Source organism: Ipomoea triloba, chromosome 2 (genome assembly GCF_003576645.1).
Source record: "Ipomoea triloba cultivar NCNSP0323 chromosome 2, ASM357664v1".
Lineage (NCBI taxonomy): Eukaryota > Viridiplantae > Streptophyta > Magnoliopsida > Solanales > Convolvulaceae > Ipomoea > Ipomoea triloba.
In genome coordinates, this window is record NC_044917.1 from 2,210,400 (window position 1) to 2,232,535 (window position 22,136).

Genomic DNA, 22,136 nt, shown 5'->3' on the forward strand with positions numbered 1-22,136 from the left:
TATCTTACTACCAAACATGCAAAATATTTTCAACAAAACTTATTACTATTACTAAGTTTTTGATTGTTACTCCGATTCTCATTCACATTCCATGTGCAAACCAAGCACACCGTTTATGTTAAACTATTCCAAAAACTACAAAAGAAAATCAAATGAGAATAACCCTAACTACCATGTTCCTGACTGTTTATGAGAACTGTCTATTAACCTTCTTCTTGGGTTAAACTAATTAACTATGAATAATGTTAGCTTATCTCATTGTGGTCCTTTGTGGGCTAGGGTCACAAAACAAACTTCACCTAAAATGCAATTAATCAGCTATGAACAAATTATGCTGATTTATCTCAATGTGATTGTTAACCAGGGTCCCAAAGTATGATTCACCCAGAACGCACATATTGATAACCAAAAATACCAATTAATTTAATAACTAATTCAAAAATTTCGTTACAATATTGATAGTGGATTAAGAGATTTCAATACATTGTTCTGAACAGTGAGGCTGAGTATCAAGCTCTAATAAGAACATGGAGGGAGCATTTAAATCAAGAATGGGCAAAACTTCTTCTGTAACATACCTTCAAGTAACTTGTCGCGTCTCATCATTGGATCTGCATCTTAAATCTACAACGAGGTGGCGAATGTGTGGCGCGTACCATTTCACTCTCTCCACGTGTTCTACCAATACCTCCCAGGCGCGGCCTAAGAACATAATCCAATCCATTAGTTTCTTTGGAAAGGGTAACTATGATGAGGTTCTTCGTGTTCCATACCAAGGATGCATGCAATGTGTTAGTTTAGTCATGAGAATCGAGTACACTACCTTCAGATTGAGCGATCTCTTGGATCGACTGTGAAACATACTGCATCCACGAGGCTTCTTCTGAATCCTTCACATTCTCATGGATGTGCATTATTCCACCTTCCTCTCTGCATTTTGAATGGACGAGTTTAGAGATGAAATACTCGCCCCTATATAATGAAAAGGACTGTAAAGAATTTTAGCAGGTTTTATCTCGTGAAAAATCCCCCAAGCATTGAGAGAAAAGATTCAGAAACAAAAACACAAATCAAGAGTAAATGTGCACATGATAAACCCCGCCTTTTGATCCTAACAGGCAAAAGACTACAATGAAGTAAACTATCTTAGGTTGTCTATAACTAACCGAAGAAAGCCAATAGACCGCTCCTGCTGGGAGTCAATATTGTTACCTTATGGTTATCAAGTCGACAGCTTGGTCAACTTGGTTGTGTCATAACATTAGATACGTATAAAGTGCATATATATTTTTCCAAGTTCCTAGGATAGGTAAATACTACATATCATTTGAGATAACAGACCTTAATGCTCTCACCGCAGTGACCCAACTGCCCTCACTCGTTGGCAGGAGCCCAAGGCAGACACGATGAGCAACACCCTGTAATTGAAAAAAGATCCATAAATTAATAATTTCACACTGTTGAATGCAAGCGTATATAGCTATAATATCAAGGAAGCTAAAACAACTGATGCAGTGGAAGCTAAATTACATACTTTTGGTGCTGTAATTCGATTATCTCCTTCAAGTACTACACATCGGTCAGCTACAAGATTAGCATGAAGATTGTGGCGGAGAGCCTCAATAGCCAGGGGGTTCCATTCACAAGCGTAGACCAGCTTGGCATTAGCCCTGATGAATATAAATAGATTATACAGGGGGAAAGTTATGAACAAAAGAATGAAAGCAAGTTTAGCAGTCATATATATTGAAATTATTGAGGTAATCAATACATTTCTAAGATCGTTCCTATATTGCTAGAGAAATTGGTTAAACGAGTTTACCTCACAAGGAATGGCAACACAAAATATCCAATACCGGCAAATAGATCCACTATAACTTCATTTGTACAGTCAAGGCGAGCCATTCTCAGCTTCTCAGAGAGATTACCCCACGAGAACATGCACTTGGTAGTATCAAAAGAATATAAAATTCCATTTTCACGGTGATCTACCCAGCCATTATCTCCAACAAGGATCTCCAAAGTACTATCTCTTGTGCCAGTTGGAGCAACTCTGCCCTATAATTTTAGGCACACTAAGTTAAGAGATTGGCTTGAAAGTTCAATAAAACCTTCCCATCACCAAGTGTAGCAAAAAGTTAACTACCTTTTATGAAATCATATCAAGTAGTATATTAAAAAAAAAAAATAAAAAAAAAGGGAGGTGCAAGCCTCCATAGTCTCATCTTATAATCCAGCACTAATCCTAAATATTTGATAACAGAAGCTCAAGAAAGTGTATAGTAAGGTTTAGTCAGTATGCAGGAAAGATTGTGCTGGAAAACATTAATAGCAACATTGTGGTGCTGCAACGCCCTAAATTTCACAAATAACTCTTACTTGTCGAGCAAGCCTACGAGCTCCAAGTGACTTTGCAACAGCACACCAAAGCTCCTCCCCAATAGAGTCCCATTCTGGATCCTTGAAGCATGTCATAGGAAGTACCACAATATCACCTAATCGCTCCCATCTGAAGAAAATAAGTGTTTAATCTTTTAACAAAAAAAGTAAGTGTTAATAAAAAAAGTCATACTGAACTGGGCAAAACTTTAGTGATCCATACATGTCAATGGTAATGCTGTTTATTTCTAACTATTCAGAAGAGAGTGTGCCGATGTCTAAGTATATGATGTGATTTTATTTTTTATTTTTTTAAAAGAAAAAGAAGAAGAAACTAGAAAATGAAACCTTGATGGTAGTTGCTCTAAGAGTTGTGGCGACAGTCCTCTTTGACTGATTAAAGAGGCTACAGCTTCCTTCATTACTTCCAAGGGAGTGTGTGTGGCCTTTTTCACTTTTAGAACTTCATCTTTGATTTTTGTTGCATGACATTCCATCAGAACTTTCAAGGCTGTTGAACTGGAAATATCTTTTAAAAGATGTTCCCTTTCAAGAAATGGTTTTGAAGAATCAAAATCATCCAATTCTTCGATGTCATCACCTAAGCCCGGTCTCTTATCAGGAAATATTGAGCAAAATTTTTCTGTTACAGGTAAACATATATGCATTCCATCATCCTGGGAGTAAACTTTTCTTCCAAGATCCAACCACCCAAATTTTTTTAAAATATCTTTCACCAGTTTTGCATATTTTCTTTCTAGTCTTACAACCCAACAGGAGGCAACAATATGTTTTTCGTCATTTTCACCAGATTCTCTAGGGTCAGCACTTTTATCCATACCTCCATCTCTACCCATTTCAACTCCCTTCTGGGAGAACACCGATGAATTAGTTTTCTTGGTTTCTATTCCCTCTCCCTGCTGATAATCGACAGACCTATTCATATGGTCTGAATTGATAGAATTATCAACTTCTGAGATCAAAGTAATCAAGTTTATTTTCATTGGTTCACTGAACCTAGTACCGAATGCGTAACATGCTGCCCCACCACCAATCATTATTAAGTCATCACCAACAATGTTAGCTGTGCTGCGAACTAACAAACCCTTGCCTAAGAAACTGACAACAACATGCTTCCACTGCCGTAAGCGCAAATCAATCAATGACAACTGATGATAACTTTGACTAACAGGACAGCCTCCAATAATACCAAGAAAATTCTTATAGACGAACATAGAGTGGGAAAACCTTGCACTTGGTGGTCTCCCAGACATATTTTCCTTCTTCCAGAGAAGTGTTTTAGTATCAAAACTATAAAGATCTCCTAGAGGTCTCTCCCCATCATTTCCCCCAAAAATATATAATTGAGTCCCATGTGCTACCATGGAGTGAGAGTGACGGGGACACGGCAATTCCCCTTTAACTTCTAGTTCATTCCATGTCATGGCTTGTGTGTCAAGGACATGTAGTGACGACAATATTACATCATTATGAATTCCTCCAAATATATATATTTTTGAGCCTACCACTGCTGCTGCATGCCGATGCCTGCATGATAACGTGTTAAATTTTTTTAAAAGAATGAAACTTGAGGGAATCGAAACAACAGTGAACATGAATGGAGAAAATAGAGTTTAAACATCACCTTGGTGGGAATAAACTGCCAGAACATTGTAAAAGTCTCCACTCCTTGTTGGCAATGCTAAAAGCCCACACATCATTCAGAATATTTGATGGGTCAGCTCTTCCACCAATTACATACATACACTTTTCTACTATGGAGGACGTATGACCCAAACGAGATGATGGGGTTTCCTGAACATCAACTACTTCTAACTTGCCAATTGGTAGATCAAGAAGTAACAGATCATTTCTACGTGTATGTCTACCTGGACCTCCAAATCCACCAAAAACGAGAACCTTCTTGTCAAATGCATCATCCATTGCAGAAGCAGAGTGACCCCAGAGGAAAAGCCTTTCAATGGACTCTCCGGCAATTGGCATCTCCGATGGATTGATACCAGAAACTGCTGATGATCCTGTCAATGATTTAAAGATTCAGACTTGCTGTCACATTTAAGGGAGAATGTATCCTGCAATTAGACATAGTAGTTAGAGTACTACCAAATTCTCACACATTTACAAGTACATAAAATGTTGCAGAGACACATCCATCAATTTGAAATTTTGAATTCTTTAGTCAGAGAGAGTATTTAAAACAAACTATAGTAGCTAAACATTACAAATAAAGTGTAGTCTATTATACATAAAAGTAACAAAAAATTCAGAGTCAAGATATAAAACTAATCAACCACTCACCATACAACACATAAGATATCTTGAGGGTGCACTCTCTAAACCCATGGAATACACAAGCAATGAACTACAAGTAGCAAAATCGTAACATTGATCTTTGTATGTGCCTGCCAAACCTTTATCTAAATTGTACAGCCCCATTTTTTTTCCAGTATGAGAAACAAGTAGGCAACTAAAAAAGCTCATAATAGTTTCTACTCAAGCACCAAAGAGTTTGTTTTAGAGACAATTACCACATGTATTTTCATCATTCTTATGGCTAGCCATGCCATCTCTGGAAGAATTTCCCAAGAATTCTGACTCGGGTCCATCGAGAAAACCCGAACGTTCATCAGAATCCACTTCATTATTGCCCAAAACCTTTCCATTACTAATCTGAGGCTCTAAAAATCCATTTTTTAACAGCGCATCAAGAAACCCATCAGTTCTCTTCCTGTTAGCGCCCATCTTCTCATTTGCAAGCTCAACGAGGAACTTCAAGTATTCGGGCGACACCATTATCCTGTCGCTATATCCCAGCGGCACCTCCAATCGAATCGAGCACCTCACAGCAATGATCACTCTCTTGTTAGTGGCACTAGTAATCCCACTCTCCCTAAACCCACACGAAATTGCCAAGGAAACCAATAACTGAGCTGCCTCCACGTCTCTACACTCAATGGCGATAATCAGAGGCTCAAACCTGAACACCAAGCTGTGGGAGCCAGGAGACTGAGTCAACTCGGTCGTCCGAGTCAACTCGGCCGTCCCAAATAGGAGTGGTGAAACGGAGTCGGGATCAACTGGGTCGTGGGAGATAAAGACCCATGTCCCTCCTTTGGCCTTTTTGGGGTTATTTGAATGGGCGGTGGGGTGGGCAAAGATGGAGATTCGGCCGGAGCAAGAGCTGGTGGTGAAATATGAAGGGTGAGAGTTTATGGCGGCGAGTAATGGCAGGATTGGGGCGTCTATGTTGCCTTTCGGAGATTTGTCCGGTTCCGGCGAGTTCATTGAAGCTAAAGTGGCTGCTTTCCTCTTCCCAAACTCCATCTTCTCGACCTGAGTCCGAGGTTTTTGGTTTCGGACCTCAGGGTTTTGTGCTTATGTTTTGTAGATTTTTGGGCTTATATATTTTGGGAATGTTGGGTTGAGATTTTGTAAGAAATGTGGGCCGTTTATCCATCTTGAATGAGAGCCTAATTAATTAATTATATCTTAAAAGCCCAATTCCCTATCCCTTTTCCTTTTTTTTTTTTTTTTTGTTTAATTACACTCCATATTTGTTTTTCTATTTTAGCACATAAAAACTCAGCCCGTTTAGGTAAAAGAATACTTTCCTAATTTTAGGTTGCGGCATGAATTTGTCTCACCTCTCAATTCTCAAAAAGGCAAAGTAGAGTTGCAATGATATTTGGCTATTTATACTAGGAACCTCATTCACTTAGCATTATGGACCCTGTATCAAAACGACGAGGTACATAATTCATACTCGTAAGCTACAAAACTTCATAACACAGGACAAAGTAAGTATTACTCAACAATACATTCAGTATGTTTTGTATGTAGGGCGATTCCAATCAAATTGATCTAACGGCTGATTTAATAACCACAAGATTTCAAGTTGACTTTGTGCGAGGGTTGCCTTTGAATTTGACCTTCGTGGTTTAAGTTAGTTTACCTCATTATAATCATTTGTCGACTATAACCACAAAGTTATATGGAGTAATTGTCTTTAGCATTCTCGATTTGAACTAGTTTACTCCGTTATGATCTTTTGTCAACTAGGGTCATGAATCTAACGGATATGTGTTGTATGGGATGCAACGACACAGATAATGAATAGTGGGAATGGATTTGTTGTCATGTCCGGCTAGGTGTGGTGGTGAGGGTTTGATGTGTGGAAGCTAATGGTGAGACGCCACAGAAATTGATATGCTCGTACACATTAAAAAGGGCATGACATATTTGCCACAAATTGGGTAATTATTGAGGGTTTTGATTGGACAACCCAACTTCCAACTTCAATTCCATTTAGGCCGGGGGACAATCCCACCTGAAGTAGAGAAATTTTTGGTTAAACAAAGCTGATTATAACCTAAAAGACCACTGGATGCATGCTTAGGAGGGGCCATAAAGTAACCTCTGATCTTCAATCTTCTCTCTCCATCTCTCTTGGTGGCATATGTAATTTCAAATCTGGTCTATTTGCAAGCATATAGTATGAATATAATTGATTTAACTTCTTTTTTTTTTTAAATTAAATTAAGTATGTTACTAGTCAGTGTATTATTGATGAAAAGAATAGCAATGTCAGATATTTTTTTTAAATTATTTTTATATTTACATCTTGTTGCATGATTTTTTATATTTGAGTACTAAGGGTACCCTTTGTCTTCAACAATCAACAGGTAGTTTTTTTTAATAATTAATTAATTTATTAAAATTATTTTTAAATTTGGTGACCTACACGTCAGAATATAACAAGTAAACAAGTCATTTTAGATTAAATTACATGAATTTGCGTTGTTGAGATACTTAATTGTCTTCTTTTTTTTTTTTTTAATTCAATGACTTAATTACAGTTTGGTGTAGTTAAATGACCTATTTAACCCTTATTCAATTTACGTTAAATGTTAAATAGTTCAATCAAGACATAAATGCTTACTTAGCTTACAACTGTCTTAATGTGACAACATAATTATCTTAATTAGCTAGTAATTGTCACTAAGAAGGAAAAAGATGAGAGAGCATCAAACATTACATCTACCCTCGCTGTCACTTCTTTCAGTTTCATATACTTCCATTAATTCATTGGTATGTTGACTATGTTGAATGCACATATTGCTTTTGGCTAGATCGGACTGTTCTTTTTTTGTTTTTCTTGTTGTTGTTTAATGCTTTTTTTTTAACAAAATTGGGTCAGATGTTTGTATGCAAAATAGAGAGAAAGGGAGAGAAATAAAAAGGAATAGTTAGCGCTATGTTTACATGTCAGGCATGAGTGCACAACGGGTGTGCAAAATACACACTAACACTGTTTATTTTCTCCTCTACACATGGCTTACACAAATTTTTCATTATTATAGTATACTCAGCATTCTCTCTCATATCCTTTCTCCCCTTTGTTTCATCCATAAAAACTACAAAAAATCACACACACACACACAAAAAAAAAAATCATTGTGGATGCTCTAACAATGTTTATGAATGTATCGCAATAATCTTGTGGTAGCGTTTGAATTAAATTAAACAATAATGCATTACTAGAAAAAAAAAAAAAGAGATTTATTTAATGATAATTATACTAACCACTAATTCACTTTCTAAGTATAGCAAAACACGAAAAGCTCGAAAAATGTAAATCATTTTTCGAGTTTCTAAAAAGAGCCTAAATTTTGCTAAATGAACTCATTATATTCTTCATCTAGTCTATGTTAAAGAAGGGTTATCAAGGATGTCATCATCACTAGACAACTCAGCAGCATTAAATTTACATAAGATATTTATCACTTTGGCACCATTGCAAAAATATAAGCTTGACACATCAATGCCATGTCAGACGCTTACTCAAGCACTGACCAGATCGGAATATTAACATCCCGTTTGCATGTAAAAAAAAAAAAAAAAAAAACTATACTGGTCTAATTATATGCGTTTTTCAATTTCATCGCTTAATTGCATTCTTATTACAATTAAGTATACAAAATTCTATCTCAATCCTTTATCACATTATCATTTATATTATTTGTAATATATTTGAGGATGATCAAGACTAACCTTTCTTTCTAAAATGTTGAATCTCCAATCCTAATGACCCCACTTCTTGACCCAATAGAGCATATGATCGTGAAGATGTAAATAATGATAACTCAGTTGAACATAGAAAGACTAAACATTTGTTTAATGATTGAGACTAACCTTATTCATATGGAATGATGACAAAACACATGCATAGGTAATAAATTAATTGTACTCTCGAAATTAGAAGCGATTCACCTTATCTCTTCCTTGTCTCATGGGTATATAATTCGACCCATGACAAATCGTATATGATATCAAATTTAGAGTTTCATCCAACACTACTCAAACATTTAACAATTTATACATAAATTTAGATTTTACATATAAGGGATGCGGAGGGGTATGTCTTATAAGTTATGTAATACAGATGTGATTTGTAGATTATTGTATAAAAACAAATTTTACTCAATACATATTATCAAATAATAGTGTGAGCTAAGTTTCTCCTAACCCAAAAAAAAAGAAAAAAGATGGCAATAAGCTAGAGCAGAAAGAAATGAGGAATGAAAACAATATTTGTTGGCAATTCAAGACCTACTATGTATAGACTCATAAAGCTTAAATTACAAAACATTTCGGTTTTTATACACTTGATCAGAATATATATGAAGATACATGAAATTGGACGAGAACATATACCTCACGCAATTTCTACCTTAAAACCTTATTAAATCACCAGTAAGGTTTCTGGTATATATATACATCTGGAGAGAAACAGAGCGACGGAGAAAGTGAGAAACAGAGGAGTATAATGGCGGGAAACTAATTAAGCGTCGTCGTATTGGTGCCAGCAAACAAGCATGGCGACGCAGCGCCGGAGGATATAAAATCTGGCTCTCCTCTCTTTCACCAGCTTGCTGCATCTCCGCCCAGGCTTCTCAAAGCAGCTAACATTGCCGCCGCCGCCGCCGTTACTCTCTTCATCGCCGTATTCATTCATCGCGTGCATCTCCGGCGGCTCAGAAGTAGAAGCCGGCTAGCTATCTGCTGCTGCGGAGTTGAGTGTTTAAGTACATATATAAGCCGTTGGATCTTTGAGGATATCCTCTCCTAAGTCCTAAAGTGTCGATGGTACGATGATCGGATTACGGGCTTTGCCGACTTATATATGTAATGAACTTGTTGCGGGCTGTACTGTAGGCTACTACTTGTGTGTGAAAAGCCCGAGTTGCCCTTTGCCCATAGATAGAATTAATATAATGTTCCTAAATTTGAATAATTCTCAAATTTGTTTCCTTAAACCAAACGTCAGTACGTGACAATAAGGGTGTAAAGTTAGTCAGTCACTCAGATTTCGCTGAAGATTTTACTAAATCTTACAGTATATTTTGATAATTTACTAATTTTACAATATTTTATATTGAGAGTGTAAAGTTAATCTTAGGTTTCGTTGAAATGACATGTTCAATCCCACACAGCATAAATTAGCTAATTGGTTAATAGTCCTAATTTGGTTGAGTATTTAAACCCCACAGATAATTTAGGGACTAGGAAATGTCATTTCCCTTATTTTTAAAAAGAACAAGAATTGCACCATAATCTTGTGATATTTAAAATGTGTTTCAATGGAACTATTATTATTATTTTTTAAGATGACGAGAAAAACACGCAAATATCGGTATGCACTAGCAAATTAAACACATGTAATATCTCATAAAGTAAAATTATTTAACTTTTAAATTAATTAATTAGTTGAGTTGTGGTCACAGACTTCCTTAGGGGAAATTGGGCTGCTTTTGAAATTTTGGAAACATTGTCCCTCATTTGGGCTTGAGATTTTACAATTGAGATACTCTAAACTGACAATTTCTTTTTAAATGCATTATGAGGAAATCATATTGGGCTCGCATCTAACAAATTAGACCATGTTTTATAGCCCAATGCATAATGGGAATAAAACTGTTTTAATTTTTAAGAGAAATCTTTCGTTTTGGTATTTATTATGAAATGGAATAATATTATATGACATATTAATTGAGAATTAACATTGCAAAATAAATGAATAACCGGCTACTTATATAAGCTCAGTATGGTAGCCCTTCCCATAAGTTTGGGCAAATTATGCTGTAAGGTGGACCTGGGTCCAAAACTACGTCACTTTTGTCTTCTTTTTTTTTTTTTTTTTTTTTTAAATTAGTAAACATATTACTGAATATAGAGTTGTTCAAAAATATGTGAATGTAGAGGTTTCAAAGTGTGAATGTAGAGTATAGAAATCATGAATGTAGATTTATAATTGTGTGAATGTAGAGTTGCCCAGAAATGTGTGAATGTGGAGGTTTCAAATTGTGAATATGAAATATAGAAATCGTGAATGTAGAGTTATGCATGTGTGTTTCTGTAATAGAGTTAAGAAGTTCTAGCAACTTGTACCCCTGTAATGTGTGAATGTGGAGTATAGGACCTGTGAATATAGAGTTTTGAATGTGTGAATGTAGAGTTTACAAATTGTGAATGTAAAGTATAGTTACTAAACATATAATCCTGTAATGTGTGAATGTGGAGTTTACAAACTGTGAATGTAGAGTATAGTGTATGTGAATGTAAAGTATAGTGTATGTAAATGTAGACCCAGGTCTACCTTGCAAGGTGGACCTGAGTCCACGGCATAACAACCCATAAATTTGAGCATTATTTTAAATTCACATTGTATATGTAAGAGGACATTAAAGTCACATTATTTTTATATGTTAGATATGTGGGTTGTTAGTTGATTGGAGCAGTGAGTTTGACTATTTGATAGCATTAGCTAATTGTAAAAAGATGTTTGGTAAATTAAATGTTAATTGATACCTGATTACATGCAAAATGATTTTTCTCAAAAAGTTTATCGAAAAGTTACTTTGACTAGCTTTTTGAATTTTAACATTTTGGAGCAATAAACTGTTAAAAAATTAATTAATCAAATACTCATATTGATTGTTTAACTAAGTCAAACAGATCAAAATTGACTAATAAGCTAATTATGTTATCTAACATGACCATTATGATATAACTTGACCAAATTCAGAGGAAATAAAGATTGATGGCTCACAATATCAACAATTGCATCATGACCATTATTGGATCATATAATGTGATCGAGATAGTACTAGTGAAACCTTAGGTGATTATTTTGTGGTTTGTCTGCTTGTGATAATGGATAATGACATAAAATCTTCAAGATTGTGGTTCTATATATGTTCTTACTCCAATTATTATGATAGTTAGGTATATCCCAAAGAGCCAATAGTAATTTACTACGAGTAAAATTTAGATTGTGCGGATAGATATTGTTTAACTATTAGTTGCAAACCAAACTAATAACCATCATTGCATATATCCATTTATAAATTTGTAAGTGCCCTAATTTACTTTTAGTAGTGCATAAAAATACACCACAAGTTTATACTATATGTCACTGTTATAATTTAAGATTGTCTTAACGTTATACAAATGCTCAGGTTCAGTTCAATAGAATTGAGGATCGAATTGACACTGAATTTGTTAAATCCAACAAATTAATACATTTGTTTTAGAGTAGCTAGGTCTTGTGTGAGACCATCTCACATAAAAAAATTGTAATAATATTTAGTTAAAAATATAGGAAAAGGTCAAATTAGTTACCAGGGCCGGTCCAAACATTTTGGAGGCCCTGGACGAAATTAAAAAAAATGGGCCCAATTAATTATACCCTCATTATTTTTTTTATTCTTATCTTTTGAATGCTAGTGACTCTCTTACAATGGCTTGAACCCACTCCTCCCACATGGGGGGTGCAACCGGATGCCACTAGACCACAAGGTCATTGGCAGCTATACCCTCATTATTTACTAGTTACTACATTATCATCACCACTCAAATTATCTATACACTCATTAACATAGTCTTGGTCACTTAATTTTTCTTTAGATTGTTTCGAATTTTCATTAGATGATTCTGATTTTTTGAAAATTTTTTTTATAGCTCCTCTTTGTGATTCTATTAGCTGCTCTACTTGTTTTTTTTTTTTTTTCACTCCCAAATAAATTCTTTTTAGCTAACATTATATAAAGACAAAACAAATTACAAATATAATAAAACATACAAGTTACAACGGACAATGGGCCCAAACGGGCAAACAAAATAACAATCGTTGATCGTCGACGAAGATGCGAGGATGAATTGAATTGGGAAAAAATTTTATTGAAGAAGACGAATGGGTTAGCCGATTAGGGTGTCGATTCTAATAGATAATTAGGTGTCCCCGTGTCGATTCTATTTCTAAATTTATTTAATTAAGCGTCGATTCCAGCTTCCTGCAGTCCCATCTATTCTTATTTTTTTTGTTTTCTAATATAATTATAACACTAATTTTTTGTTTTCTAATATAACTTTAACACTAATTATAACACTATAATATATACATACATATATATATATGTGTGTGTGTGTATATATATATATATATATATATATAAATGTGTGTGTGTGTGGATGGCCCCCTTCTAGCATGGGGCCCTGGGCGGTCGCCCATCCCGCCCGTGCTCAGGACCGGCCCTTTAAAAATACAAATTTGAGTCATCCAACTCAAACAAAGTGCAATTATGTCTATATATTGTCCAAAACTATGTAATTTGATCAAATTAGAGAGAGAGAGAGAGAGAAACCCCACCCCCTCCCCATCTTCACCTCTGGCATTGAGACGAAACGTTTTCTTCGTCTTAGGTGGAAGACGAAGGTGGGGAAGAGGGTGATGTTTTCTGATTTTTTTTAATTTCTTATTTTTAAATAAATTTAAAAATAATAAAAATTTAATAAGATGATCACACCATGTCAGCGATGACATGAGTATCAAGTCAAATTTGATCAAATTGTATAACTTTGGACAAATTAGGAATCTAATTACACTTTTTTTAGTTGGATTGTCCAATTATACTTTTGTGTATAGTTTGATGACTAATTTGAACATTTTTCTTTGGACATATAAAATATATTATATCTTAGATAAAAATTACACGTTTCACATGAGGCGATATATATTACATCAGACTTATTCTTGTTTTTATGTACTCCGTAATTTTTTAGTGGGGGCCCTCTTGACAAGTGGTGATAGGTGGGAGGTACAAGAAGCCAACAAGGAGTCTATAAATGTGTGTAAGTGTGATTCCAAAGTTCTTTCAATTCATTCAACTTGTGTCACCAATCTAGTTCTTACCCCCTCGAATGCATATAGGCATATATAGCTCTCTTCCTCAAAAGAAATATATCCCTCATTCCCTTTCTAATATACTAACCTCCCTCTTTTCTATATATGCATATACATATCAATATCGAATCTTTCTCATTTTTATAATATATAATTCTAGGTTTTTGAATCAATTAAATCTTTGTCCATTCAATTCTATCATCAATTTTTTTCTCTGTATTGTCAGATTTCTCATCTTATCAACAGATTTGGTGCATGCCCATGACTGGGTTTAAACCAATATCTCTACATTTAGGGTTCTTCCTGCCCATCAATTCTAAATCTTTGATATATATATATATATAGAGAGAGAGAGATGTATTCGATATATATATCACCATTATTCAATTGAGATTAGGCAGCCATATATATATATATATATATATTATGGGTTTTGTCGTGCATGGAGGAGCAGCGCAGTCGTTGGTTTGCAGGTGCAGCATCATCAAGATTCACCTACAAAATCAATCTGGCTATATATATATATATATATATGTCATACATATGTAAGCTCCCAGGTTTGTACAGTACGAGAATCTTGATGATGCTGCATCAGCAAACAATGGCTTACATATATTTTCGCAAGAATGCTATAAATATGGCTCTGGGAAAGGGCACTTCACAGGCTTGAATTGGTGGCTCTTTTTTCATTTCTTATTTCTTAATGTCTTGTTTTCAGCTTCTGCATTGATCATTTCATTAATCTGCAGATCAATTAACATCTCAATCATTCTACCTTTTTTCTTTTCTTTTCTTTTCTTTTTTTTCATGGATTTTCAGCTGTTGATGATGACTTCGGGTGTTTCTTTTTTTCACTCCGGACCCGCTTTCAGTACTAGGTATTTCTCTTCCTCTCAGTAAGAGCACAAATGACAAGTAGTCAAGCTCAAGTTAGGTAAGGAGCTTATTATCCCAAAAGTTAGCACAATAGATTAAAAGAAAAAAGAAATTTAATTTATGTATTACTTCGCAGTCTCTGATGAAATTGATATACAATTGTGTTAGTTTCACTCTTTATTTGCTCCACTGAACAAATTAAAATCCGGCAACATGACCCATTATTATAACAACTGTGGATTCATATATATTAAGATTTCAGACTGGAGTTAAACTAGTTTACCTCATTGTAATAGTTTTTTACTAGGGTCATGAAGCTAGTTTTACACTAAGCAACTCTGAACTTTATGATCTCATGAATCAAAATTTCAGACAGAAGATGAAAGGTAGATTACTAATTAAGATTGAATTCAATGATGTGTATGTTCTTTTCATACTTCACTGTACATGATCAACTATGATTGCATATGTTCAAGTACTTATCGTTATTCCTCCCAAAATCACACACAAATTTTCACCAGATCAAAGCTTTTCTATAAATTTTATGATGCTGATAAGAGGTTTGGCATTTTCTGTGTATTCATTCCTATTGGATCTGTCAAAAGGCAAGAAATTAATCTTTTTGGTACCATCCATTTGGAGTTCAATGTATCTGTCTGTGTTTGTGTGTGTATTAATATATGTTCCAAGAGCATGCAAAACAGCAAAAAGATACTATATGATGAGGGGAACTCTCACCTAAATTTGCCAAAGACCTTGTGGTCAAGCGGGCTTCAGTGGAGGCAATATTGACTCGTTGAGCTTCAATAGGTTGAAAAAGTATATATGGACAAATACTATATGTAACAGGGTCAATAGTACTAAGAAAAAAAGCTGTGTATATTGTCCTTATTCCTTAAACCTAGGTTATGAATTATCACCAAAATATGATCTAACTTAGTTTTACTTTAACGATCACTTCAAGTATGTACTACAACCTAATTTTGCACTGTGAACTATGCTTTGAAGCTTTGAATACAATAGTACATGTCACTACCAAAAATGTTTTATCAAAAAGCTAAGCATCACTTTATGTCACCGTATAATGGTTTCACACGTCTATGTTATTGTTACACGCATCTTTATTGTTAAAGTTGTGTATGTATAATTAGTGGATGTAAAATTGACACGTTTTTACGTGTAAGTGATATGAAATTAGTGAATATGAAACTGACACACTTCTGCCTTAGCAGCCGTTGAAGTAAAGAACAATCTAAAGCTCCACATGAGTGGAGGAGTTGGAGACAAAAACAGTGCTGTCATGGTACAAAAACCAGATGGAAAGTCGTGAATAATGTTGCTTGAAGGTCCACTGAAAAGAGATGCCCAAAAGGAAAAAACAATGTCATAAACGTTGTACTGATCATGAATTGCATATCACCAAACAATCAATATAAGTTTGAAAAGGAAATTAAATGTTCATCATTTCAACCAAATGTTGTGGCATTAAGTTTAGGTTATTATTGGGAGGCTCTTACATTGATCAAGAGACATGGCGTGAGCAGAATCCAAGTCGAATCGAACGCACTTCAAATCGTTCAAAATTTAAAGCATAGTGATGACGATTCATTTGTTTATTGTACTTTGATTTGAATTAATGCTGTTTGTTTTTCTCTAAAAAAAGTTTAGGTTTTTTTTTTTTTTTCTTTTTAGAACAAAAAAAAAAAAAAAAAAGAGTTTAGGTTATTACTTGAAAATTTAATGTTGTTGTAATGCCAGCGCAGTGAGACCGACAGGAAATACGTAAATTAGCATCTTCACAATGTTGTCAGATGAGACCAGAGAGTTGAATTTCATTGGATAAGAATTGTACGGACCTGTCAAGTGGGTGTTTAAAAGATCCAAGGATTTCCATATGCCTATATAGGAGGTGAATAATGGTCTCAAAACTTTAGACGGTTAAGACTTTGGGTTCTATTTATTGACGTTATTGTCTCCATCGCTCGTACTATACTTTAAAAAAAAAAGAAAAAAAGTTCGTACTATACTTACTCAGCTGAAAACAACCTTTCGTTCTAAAAATATCTTTTTCACTGGTTTAGAACGAAAGTTTCATCTTCATTGCTATCATCAGTAACTTTCTGAGGACACTGTAAGAACGTTTTCACCTTAATCCTTTTGCTTTTGCAAAGAAAAAGTTTATTTTTCTTGAAATGGTCCACCGACATTCTATGCTTCTTAATTACAGCTTATGAATACTTCACTGTCATAGATTCATTGTTTGATTTACTGTATATAATATTGTTTGGCTTCTGGAAAATGAACCAAAAAAAGAAAACATGTTTTTACACTCTTGTCCATGAGAATGGACAACAAGGACATGACAAAAAAAAAAAAAAAACACTTTTTTTTTTTTTTTTGTGTGTTGGACGGTAGGGTAAGAAACTAAACTTGATTTTAGGTGACAAGGGAATTGAAGTATGCACAAAGTACCATCTAGGCTCGATAATTATATTTCATCCCCTCGATTAATTCTTTTGGGACTTTTGAGGTTAATTTTTTTTATTTTTATTATTTTTATTATTATTATTTAAGAATGTGGTTTATAACTTTGTGGTTACTTTTATAATATTCTCTGTGATTTTAACTAGTAATATTATAATTGAGTGAGATAAATTTACAATTATAATTAAGTGGTTAAATACTTAAGTGTTCAATTATGTAGATTTTATTTATAATTTTAGAAATTAATTGATTGTATTATATGAAATGTGGTGTTGATTGTCATGTAAGTGTCGAAAAAATATAGTTATGACTTATGAGAGAGTTATAGGGGTAAAAAATTTGACATCCAAGTCGGTACCACTTAACTACAAAAATTTAACCTTTATTACGTTTTTGTTACTTAGTTATATTTTTTTTACTTAATAATAAGCGTTACATCTAAAAATTTTCTTCATTCCAAGTTGGTTATATGGATTGGAACTTGATCTAATCTAATGTTGTGTGGGCACTTATGTTAGTTATGTATAATGTTAAAATAGATATTTGGCATGTTTTATGGGCCTCAGCTCATGTGCTACATCCGTTTCTTTTCGATCCAACTCGTGCTTGGCCCAAACCTTAAAAAATTTATGTTTGGACATCTAAGTAATGAAATTGTTTGTATTTTATTTTTTTATTTTTTAATAACGGACTTGATCGAAAAAGCATTGGCATGAATTCAACTCGTGATATCCACTTAATCATTTTTTTTGGAGCAAAATTTTATAGTCATTTTTACACTACTGTGCAGTGCGACGGCCAAGTACGTGTAGTCGTGATTTGCATAAATGATGCAAATTTTATCTAACTCCATTCGATAATTTCTTTCGGGCAAAATTTGCAATCAGTTTCACACTACTGTGCAGTGCGACGGCCACGTGGACGGCATAAACGAAGCAAACCTTATCTAAATGGTGTCATTATGTATGTATGTATAATGTATGTCATTTTCAGATGAAAGAGTTTCGTGAGACACACATGATGGAAGGGGAGAATCTGGGAGCTGAGATTCATTTAGGAATCATTTGCTTTAATTAATGTGGTCGAGTATCATATTCTGTAGTGGTCCTAGACTGCTGCCTCATTCGTCCAACAATTTTTAGTGGTTTTCTTAATCAGATTAATGGGCACTAATTAGGGGTTAAGATTGAGTATCGTGATCCTTGCCCACAAAAGTAAAATCACTCCTCTAATGGCTCTTATATCTTGGCCAAACAAAATAGTATAGGATAAATCACAGCACCGTGACTTAAATAAGAATATGATATCCACAATGAGTTCACTACATTAGGTGTAACTTATACATTGCGGCTGCCAGAACTCATAAGTATATGAGATATGGATGCAAGTCTGAACTTTCACCAGAGAATGTACTTTCCCTTCTCTATCTTCATCTTCTCCCATTTTCCAGAGGAAATAATACAAATTGAATGAGATTGGCTAGAGAAGAATATAGAATTTCTTAATGTCAAACAATATAATGGTAGCAAATATTTATGCATCTAAGATTACGAATAAAATCTTGAATAATGGAAATGTAAGAAAGTTGTAGGTTGATGATGATAACCACGATAGTGGTTGGTAAGCGGACCATTAATACAATTGTAAAGTTTGATGCATGACTTTTGCCATGATAAAAAGTTTTAAGCTAACTAAGCTTTTCTCAAGCATAAGTCAAACTTTGGAGATGCAACTTGAGCTGAATTCGCCTAGGATGAGTCTCATAGTAATTATGATACTGAACTTATTTTGTTTAAAAAATATTACCCTAATTTATAAATAACTCGTATTGAAAAAAGAAATTATATTATGAATGTGTAATGGTCCTAGACTCCTAACTAACTCGTCAAACAATTGTTTTTTAATATAAATATTTTATATTTTTATATATTTGAGAAAATTGAAAATTACGTTCCTCTCTTATATTATATCATCACATACATACTATATTAGATTATAAAATGTGATATTATATTATAATTAAAATGTCTACCTTAGCTTTGACCATTGAGGTATGATATGTAAGCATGATCCAAAAGCAAGGATACTTTTACTTCGTCCAAGTTATGATGTCATTCATGCTTTAAATTTTGATAAATTAAGAGGCATATAGATATGTTACATGTTGTACGTCATGTATCACTAATGAATTTAAAAAAAAAAAAATCATTTTTGAGAATCATTAATCTACTAAGAAACATGGTTTAATAGTTTGCTATTTAATATTGAGGTATGATATGTAAGCATGATCCAAAATCTTTTTTTTTTTTTTTTGGGGGGATGTTAATGTTAGAGTCCAATTAAAATTTAATTTGTTGGAAAAGAAGAATTTGCTAGTATGCACATGCATGTTTATAATCATAACTGATAATAACATTTTTTAAAACTTTATTTTTATGCTTTATGTTTACATTTCTAAAATTAAATGTGAAAATTTAGAGTTCGAATCGATTGTTACATTATGAATCAGAGTTTAGCTAGAATTTAAAAGTGCGATTTGAATTGACTAACTAATATTTTAAATTATCATATGACACTTCTGTTAACATTTTAAATGCATGATCATAGAATTGAAACTTGCATAAAATAGATACTACTTTAATTTGATTTGAAAAATACAATAATTTAACGAACTTACTTAAAATCGAGTTAGCTAGCCCAAGTGGCATTCCTATCTGATCTCTTGTCTTCTTGTCAATCTTTTTCAGAGGGAAAACAATTGTACTGATTGAATATGGGAATATCAAAGAACAATATGGCGTTATTCAGACATTTTCTTTATTATTGGATTACAATGTTGAATGCCGTGTGTAATATAAAATATGCATATATTAATTAGGGTTTGTTGTCAAAAAAAAATTAGGATTTTTGTGATCTGTCAAATCCCAATTCCCTACAACAGTAGACCACGTGCAGATCACACAATTCGTCCGTTGCTATTATTGGCAACAAGAATTTACGGGCGAAATACTCTCATTTTTCGCATCTCATCATTCATGGAAATAATATTGGGAAATGGCACGTGCGATTTTATTTTTTCCTTTTATTTTATTTATTTTTAGTGTGAGAGATTTAATTTACAAATTATTTTGTAAAAGTGAAATTTAGTTTTTTTTTTTTTTGGAAAAAGTGAATTTTTTTTTTTTGGATCAACAAGGGAGGGGGATACCCCGAGGGTGAGACTAAAATTAGGAGGTCTCCCTCACTCTACGACACTGCATGACACGTATAAGGTCATTGTTGTACGCCTCATCACACTCAGGTGAGCAGGACGTGAATTCTTTCCACTCCACCCGTTGGACGTTACCTCTCATAGCTAAGGCATCCGCACTCCTGTTTTGCTCGCGATAGATAGCCCGATTGGAGATGTTTCAATTCTTTTCACACCAACATATTGCCTCATTCACAAGGTCACGAGCAATACCTCGAAGGTCTGCTTTCTCTTGAATCCACTTGATGGCCTCACTAGCATCCGCTTTGATTTCCAAATCTCGGATTCCTTGGAAAAAGTGAAATTTAATTAGTCTACTCCTTACTACATGGGAGTGTAAATCGGGTGTCACCAGACCACAAGATTTTTGGCACAAGTAATTCAAATGTAACTTACGAGTAAAAGCTACATGTTTCTCTCATCAAAATAAATAAATAAATAAATAAAGAAGAAGAAGAAGAAGAAGAAGATCACTACTTTAAAGATAATTAACGAAAGCAATTTAATAGAATAATAATTTAGCGATCAAGTACGTCCCTACAATACGAGCTGAGTATAATTAAAAGATTACAATCTCTATTTTTCTCAATAATATTATCTGTTTGCCTAGAAAATCCCTTACATTGAAAAAAAATTCTTACTTCAATTTCTTATTATATATATTTGAAAACAATTTATCCACGCAATTTATGCACTTCTATGACGTACTCTTTATTATATTGATTAATCATAATATAAAGTAATCAAATTGATGTCAATTAAGTAATACGGATGGTAGTTTTTGTATACAAGATAAATTTTCTATGTGAGATATTTATTGATTTTTTTGATTTATATTGATTAGTTATGATAACATAATATGTCGATTTAATATTTTTGTAGTTCTTTACCGGCCAATTTCACTCCTATTGAACATTTAGTAGGCCCTGCAAATGTGTCAATAAATAAAAATTGACAAAAATAATATTATTAATATTTTTTTGGGTCTATTTTACACCTTGTGTATCAAATGAAATCGGATATTTTATGCAACCTCTATGTGGCTACCTGCCTTCCACGTATTTCATCTTCTGGTTTCTTCCGATCTTTTTTTTTTTTTTTTTTTTTTTGAAATCCGTTTAGTATTTAATATGTACTATAAGTGTATATTAAGTATACTATTTTTATACAATAATTTACAAATTATATAGATGAAGAAAATCACATTTGAAAGATCTATCGATTGACAGGGTGTTGGTAAAAATAGAACATATAAACAAATATAAATTTTAATTATGCATCAAGGTAACTATTTGGTTCCCCTCTCAATTGTTAGTTTTATTTTAAATTTTACACATTTTAATTACTTATGTGAAAAAACAAAAAAGCAAGGGTATCATAAAAATTTAAATAATGACAAATATATATATATATATATGTATATGATTGTTTCATAGAAGCGACTATTTAAAGTCCTCCAAGTTCATATATAACTAGGAGTAATATCGGTTCAGTACTCTTGTAACTATGTGATTAACTTGATCATTCTTACTTATCATTTTGTCAAAAAGTGCAACTAATCGTGTATTAAAATTAATTTAAAGACTATAATTATAATTTTACATGTGCTAACAATTCTATTGATGAATCAAACATTGAAGAGTAATATTATATTTTCTCTGTCTTATTATTTACTATATTCATTGTCAATTCAATCTTATTTCTTTGGTTATTTTCTTAGAATTTAATTTTGTGTGTATTTAATAGTATTTTTTTATGTAGTTTCTAAATATATATAATTTTTATATACTAGTACTAATTAAATATTTTAAAAAATTGAGTTGTAGAACTAGACATAAAATAGAGTGAAATAACCCCGCATTTACAACTTTATTTACCGTGATA

General features: G+C 33.4%; 1 protein-coding gene and 1 long non-coding RNA gene across 2 annotated transcripts; one reads left to right on the plus strand and one right to left on the minus strand.

Annotated features, from left to right (window-relative positions):
• Window positions 1-398: 398 nt before the first annotated feature.
• LOC116010552 (tRNA wybutosine-synthesizing protein 2/3/4) lies at window positions 399-5,752 on the minus strand. Its single transcript, XM_031250015.1, has 9 exons — window positions 4,929-5,752; window positions 4,025-4,418; window positions 2,728-3,927; window positions 2,380-2,509; window positions 1,823-2,058; window positions 1,535-1,670; window positions 1,342-1,418; window positions 824-930; window positions 399-702 (listed from the first exon to the last, which is right to left on the minus strand). Exons 1-9 carry the CDS (start codon window positions 5,722-5,724, stop codon window positions 581-583), a joined length of 3,198 nt encoding a protein of 1,065 aa, XP_031105875.1. The 5' UTR covers window positions 5,725-5,752; the 3' UTR covers window positions 399-580.
• A 7,887-nt stretch (window positions 5,753-13,639) lies between these two features.
• LOC116009810 lies at window positions 13,640-15,968 on the plus strand. Its single transcript, XR_004096853.1, has 2 exons — window positions 13,640-14,576; window positions 15,751-15,968. It is a non-coding gene; the product is annotated as an uncharacterized LOC116009810 (long non-coding RNA).
• Window positions 15,969-22,136: the final 6,168 nt, after the last annotated feature.